The sequence below is a fragment of the Myotis daubentonii genome, chromosome X (genome assembly GCF_963259705.1).
Source record: "Myotis daubentonii chromosome X, mMyoDau2.1, whole genome shotgun sequence".
Lineage (NCBI taxonomy): Eukaryota > Metazoa > Chordata > Mammalia > Chiroptera > Vespertilionidae > Myotis > Myotis daubentonii.
The window spans coordinates 9618958-9625646 of NC_081861.1; the positions used below are offsets into that span (position 1 = coordinate 9618958).

At 45.4% G+C, this 6689-nt stretch overlaps 1 protein-coding gene across 1 annotated transcript in view; it reads right to left on the bottom strand.

Annotated features, from left to right (window-relative positions):
* Positions 1-206: 206 nt before the first annotated feature.
* BRCC3 (BRCA1/BRCA2-containing complex subunit 3) overlaps positions 207-6689 on the bottom strand; it is a 45575-nt gene continuing 39092 nt past the window's right edge. The window contains exons 10-11 of the mRNA XM_059678849.1: positions 6068-6237; positions 207-418 (exon numbers count right to left, since the gene is read on the bottom strand). Of these exons, the coding sequence (XP_059534832.1) occupies positions 6086-6237 (152 nt within the window). The 3' untranslated portion in view covers positions 207-418; positions 6068-6085. The remainder of the gene's footprint in view (positions 419-6067; positions 6238-6689) is intronic.

Consider the following 6689-nt stretch of genomic DNA (forward strand, 5'->3'; position numbering starts at 1 on the left):
GGCTGAGAACTTGTTGCCTAGTCCAAGATCCTGAAGATTTTTCCATGATTTTATTTCTAAATTTTTTACATATAAGTTCATGATATAGTTATGTTGACTTTTGTATAAGGTTTGCATTTTATGTCAAAGTTCATTTTTTGCCTTTGGGTGTCCAATTACTCCAGCATCAACTTGTGTTGGTGGTATAGTGGTGAGCAGAGCTGCCTTCCAATTACTCCAGCATCATTTGTTAAAAAGAATATCCTTCCTTTACTGAATTGCTTTCATAACTTTGTCAAAATCAGTTGGGCATACACCTTACCATCTGATTCCTCTTGTTTTATAGTAAGTCTTCAATCAAGTAATGTGAGTCTTCCCACTTTTTCTTCAAAATTGATTTAGCTTAATTAATTTTACACTTGGATATTTTCATTTTTTCCTATAGGGAGACAAAAAGAGGGAGAAGAACGGTGGCTGTGAGAAACTAGGGAAAATATAGCGTTTATACTGCATATGCCCTAGTGTAGTGGTTTTCAAACTTCAGCATGCCTTAGGGTCAGCTGGGGAGTTCATGACAATTTCTGGGCCCCACCCCTAGAAATGAAGTTTGACCTCCAAGTAATTCTGGTGCAGGTGGTTCTGGACTATACTTTGAAACATGAAAAACAATAACCTAAGAAGAAATAAGAAACAAAAACAAAAAACAACACTTTGTTGTTGTTGGGATTAGGGCTCTTTTTGTTTACTTTCTTTCTACCTCCTCCAGTTCCCCCTTTTATTTCCAGTATGCAATAGGCTTGGCTCTTTTCTGAAGGCCACATTTGTGGATACATAAGAATAATGTAACAGAACATTTTTAAAAAATATATTTTATTGATTTCAGAGAGGAAGGGAGAGGAAGAGACAGAAACATCAATGATGAGAGAGAATCATTGATCAGCTGCCTCCTGCACACCCCACACTGGGGATGGAGCCCTCAACCCAGGCATGTGCCCTTGACCAGATCGAACCTAGGACCCTTCAGTCCACAGGCTGATGCTGTACCCACTGAGCCAAACAGGTTAGGGAGCAACAGAACATTTTAAAGTATCGTTTTTGTTATCTCCTAAATCCTAAATATTTCTGGAAAAACACATTTATATTATAACTAGAGACCCAGTGCAATTCATGCACCGGTGAGGTCCCTCAGTTTGGCCTGCATCCTCTTGCAATCCAGTACCATTCAGGGGATGTTGGAGAGCCGGTTTTGACCTGATCCCCACAGGCCAGGCCAAGTAACCCCACTGGTGCACGAATTTGTGCAACGGGCCTCTAGTCTATAATAATAAAAGCGTAATATGCATATCAACTGAACAACCAAACAGCAGAACGACTGTCAGGATGAACTTCTGGACGACCACGCTATGACATGCACTGGCACCGGGCCACCCAAGGTGAGTGCAAAGCAATTAGTCGGGGGGCCTGCCATTGCCCCATGATCGCCCCGCAGGGGGAGGTCCAGGCCACCTTCTGTGGGGCGATCGATGGGGGGGCTCCACAATCGATCTCCCTAAAGAGGGAGGCCCAGGCCACCGGCCGGCGGGGAGATCAATTGGGGGGGGCCCTGCAATTGCCCCAACGGGCCTCCCTTTGCTGGGCGATTGATCTGGGGGCCCTGCAATGGATCACCCCAAAGAAGGAGGCCCAGGCTACCTGGCCCTCTGTGCAGAGATCGATCGCAGAGCCCTGGCCAGGTGGGCGGGGCCTCCCTCTGCTGGGCAATCAATCTGGGGGCCCTGTGATCGATCGCCAGATTCATCAGTCTGTTCCACATTCCCATGCCTGTGGTTTCTGCTTCTGCGTTGAGCGTCTGCCCCTGATGGTTAGTGTGTGTCATAGCTACCAGCCAGTTGGCCAGTCGCTTAGGCTTTTATATATAGATAGATGGAAATTCTTAGGTAAATAGAATCTGCTTGATACAATTTTACTTCAAATATGCTAAAACTCATCTATTGGGTTAGAAAGACACCAATGTAGATTCCACTTTGATAGGTATCTCAGAATACATATTTCAATTAAATACTGCACTAAGAAAAAAAAAGAATACATATTTCAGAGATCAAGAAGGAAGACATAATCCTTGTGTACTTGTTTACTTGTGCAACATCATAACTACAAAACTCAAACATTAAATACTATTCTTCCTTCAACTTGTTCTAGGGAGTGAGTGTATCTGAAAATGAAAATAAATATTTCCAAGTTAAACAAGGAGAAAAGAAGCATTTAAAATATATCCCTCAGATACCCAGGGAGTGGAAAATGGCGACCAGCAGGAAGGTAGGGAGGGAGAGAGTGTGAGAGCGCAAGGAAGTGATAGATGAGTGTGTGGACGTGTGTGGTGTGTGTGTATGAGCTAGGGACAGTTAGATTCTGCAGGTCTTCTAAGGGGCTGCTAAACCAGGCAGTCTTAGGCTGCGGAGTCCCGCTCCCTGCGCGGACACTCCTGGGCGGCCAGCACAGGCACGGCGACCACGCCATCTTGCGAAACAGAGCTGCTTGAGACTAGGATCCTGGCCTCAGCACCACCCAGTCTGATCTCAGACACATACCAGGACCCTGCAGCCACTGGGGACAGAGACCTGTGACCACAGCTACAGACCTGCGGACACCAAAAGTTCAGAAATCCCCGCGGCAGATCCGTGAGTAACAGAGCCCATCCCCCCTTCCCGCAGGCTTGCGGGCAGCGCCAGAGTAACTAACTGATAGACCCACCCCTTGCCGGGGCCTCAGCACTCCAGGAACTTTAGCCTGGAAGTGCGCGAGCACCTTGGAACTGATCCCGCGTAGGGCCGGGTTCAGGAGCCCTGGGCTGGGAGCAATCGCGCGAACCCCAGGAACTGATCCTATGCGCACTGCCGGCTTCTGAGCCCTGGACTGGGAGCAATCGCGCGAACACCGAACACCGGGAATTTGTCCCACATATCACAGGCCCAGGGACCCCGATTCTCTGGGCAGGTGGTAGCACCAAACACCAGTGACTTGACTGTGTTTCTTTTCACCTGCGCCTGAGATCCTGATTTCCTGTGCATTCATACTAAGAGCCAGTGACTCCAATTCCTGGTGCAAGGGCACACAGGGACCCTGATTCTCAAGGCAAGGTCACGCGAAGCAACAGAGACTCTGATACTGGATTCTGGGGAACTCTGACTCCTGGCGCACGCTAGGGGGCTCTAGTTTTCAACACGCTTCAGGGGGGTCTCTGTTTCAGCACGGTGCAGGCAGGGTCCCTGATTCTAAGGGCGCGTACGAGGCCACATTGAGCGCTGACAACACTGACTCTGAGCGAGCCTGGTTCCCACCAACCCACAACAACCACACATCTTAGTGTCAGAGCTCTTCAGTGACACTAGGGTGGTGGGAGGCTCCCACTGCACACGGCCCAGGCCCACGCAACTCGACGTTTGAACCATTGGGAGATCGACAACAATACAATCATAGTAGGGGACTTTAATACACCACTGACATCACTGGATAAATCCGCTAGACAAAAACTCAGCAAAGAAACAGCAATCCTAAATGACTCACTAGATCAGATGGACTTAATTGACATCTTCAGAACACTTCACCCCAAAGCCACAAAATATATGTTCTTCTCAAGTGCTCATGGGACATCTTCAAAAATAGACCACATATTGGGTCACAAACAAAGTCTCCCCAAATTCAAGAAGATTGAAATCATAAAAAGCGTCTTCGCAGACCACAATGGAATAATATTAGAAATAAACTATAATAAAAACAACTCAAAATACTCAAACACTTGGAAGCTGAATAGCATGTTATTAAATATTGATTCGGTTACCAATGAGATCAAAGAAGAAATTAAAAACATCCTGGAAACTAATGACAATGAAAACACAACAATCCAAAACCTTTGGGACGCAATGAAAGCAGTCCTGAGAGGGAAGTTTATAGCTCTACAGGCCTATCTCAACAAACAAGAAAAAATGGTAGTAAATCATCTAAATCTACAGCTCAAAGAATTAGAAAGAGAGCAACAAGAAAAGCCCAGAGTGAGCAGAAGGAAGGAGATAATAAAGATTAGAGCAGAAATAAATGACATAGAGACCAAAAAAACAATACAGAAAATCAATGAAACAAAAAGCTGGTTCTTTGAAAGGATAAACAAGATTGTCAAACCTCTAGCCAGGCTCACCAAGAAGCAAAGAGAAAGGACCCAAATCAACAAAATCAGAAATGATAGAGGCGAAATAACAACAGATCCCACAGAAATACAAATGATTGTTAAAAAATACTATGGACAACTCTGCTCCAACAAACGAGACAACCTGGAGGAAATGGACATATTCCTAGAAAAATACAACATTCCAAAACTCAATCAGGAAGAATCTAAAAATCTCAACAGGCCAATAACTATGGAAGAAATTGAAGCAGTCATCAAAAAGCTTCCAGCAAACAAAAGCCCAGGACCAGACGGCTTCACAGGGGAGTTTTACCAAACATTCAAGGAAGAACTAAAACCTAGCCAAGAGACATATGAAAACATGCTCAAAGTCACTAATCATCCGAGAGATGCAAATCAAAACAGCAATGAGGTACCATCTCACACCTGTCAGACTGGCTATCATCAACAAATCAACAAACGACAAGTGCTGGAAAGGATGTGGAGAAAAAGGAACACTTGTGCACTGCTGGTGGGAATGCAGACTGGTGCAGCCACTATGGAAGACAGTATGGAGTTTCCTCAAAAAACTACAAATGGAACTCCCATTTGACCCTGTGATCCCACTTCTAGGAATATATCCCAAGAAACCAGAAACACCATTCAGAAAGGATATATGCACCCCTATGTTCATAGCAGCACAATTCACCATAGCTAAGATCTGGAAACAGCCTAAGTGCCCATCAGTAGATGAATGGATTAGAAAACTGTGGTACATCTACACGATGGAATACTATGCTGCTGTAAAAAAGAAGGAACTCTTACCATTTGCAACAGCATGGATGAAACTGGAGAGCATTATGCTAAGTGAAATAAGCCAGTCAATGAAGGAAAAATACCACATGATCTCACTCATTTCTGGATAACAAAGACCATTATAAACTTATGAACAAAAATAGATACAGAGGCAGAGCTGCCTCGAACAGACTGTCAAACTACAGCAGGAAGGCCGGGGAGGGTGGGAGGGCAGGAGGGAGGTGGGTAAGAGATCAACCAATGGACTTGTATGCATGTATATAAGCATAACCAATGCACATAATACACTGGGGGTTAGGGGAGGCCAGGGGATTGTCATGGGCGGGGGGGAAAAAGGAGACATATGTAATACTCTTTGTAATACTTTAAGCAAAAAAAAAAAAAATCCCTCAGACATGTTATTACAGGTTGTCCTTGCCAATACACCTGCTACAGCCTTTTTTAAAAAATATATTTTATTGATTTTTTACAGAGAAGAAGGGAGAGGGATAGAGAGTTAGAAACATCGATGAGAGAGATCGATCAGCTGCCTCCTGCACGCCCCCCAGTGGGGATGTTCCCGCAACCAAGGCACATGCCCTTGACCGGAATCGAACCTGGGACCCTTGAGTCTGTAAGCTGATGCTCTATCCACTGAGCCAAACCGGTTCGGGTGAAAGGTTTTTTGAAAAGGCTGTAGCAGCCGAACCAGTTTGGCTCAGTGGATAGAGCGTCTGCCTGCGGACTCAAGGGTCCCGGGTTTGATTCCGGTCAAGGCCATGTGCCTTGGTTGGGGGCACATCCCCACTGGGGGGCGTGCAGGCGGCAGCTGATCGATCTCTCTCATTGATGTTTCTAACTCTCTATCCCTCTCCCTTCTTCTCTGTAAAAAATCAATAAAATATATTTTTAAAAAAAAACCCTTTCATAGTCTCCTTAAGTCATCTTGTAATGCTCTTTGTAGGCTAGTTATAGGGAGAGGGTTCATTAAGCCCCAATGAAACTTTTGGGAAGATGCCCTGTGTTTATTCCATGCATAAAACTCATCCACTGTGATATAAAAAGAGTTGCTCCCTGTTTGGCTATACATGAGGTGTGTGAATTTTCAGACCATTGAAAAGAAAAGTTTCTTACTTCATTTTGTCTCCCACTTTATTCTAGAGAAGAAAGTTCTTGCATAAGCTCTTCCTTTTCTTGTTCCAACTCCTGCAAATGATGTTGGTTTTGCTCCAGTCTGTCCTCCAACCACTGTAGGAGAGGTCCGCTGACTGCTGACATCTGACTGCACAGGTTCTTGGTAAACACTTCAATAGGAAAAACACAGATGAGTAACATGCCACCCCCAGCAGCTCACCCCCCAACTGTGAACGCAGAAAGAAGGGGTTGGAGGAGGAAGTAGAAAAAGTACAATAAGTAGGACTGGCAGACAATTTTGTACGGCCATCCAGAGGAAAGGCAGAACAGCTGGGCCAAGGTTACCTATTCTGAGGCATTCCTGAACACCCCTGGATGCATGGGCCAGAGGGAAGCCTAGCTAAGCAGAGAGCGGAAAATGACCAGCTCTTTATTCCCTTAGATAGAAATGATGGGACCAATACACTAAGCCAGTGGTTGGCAAACTGCGACTCGCGAGCCACATGCGGCTCTTTGGCCCCTTGAGTGTGGCTCTTCCACAAAATCCACGTGCGGGCATGCACGTACAGTGCGATTGAAACTTCGTGGCCCATGTGCAGAAGTGGGTATTTTGTGGAAGACC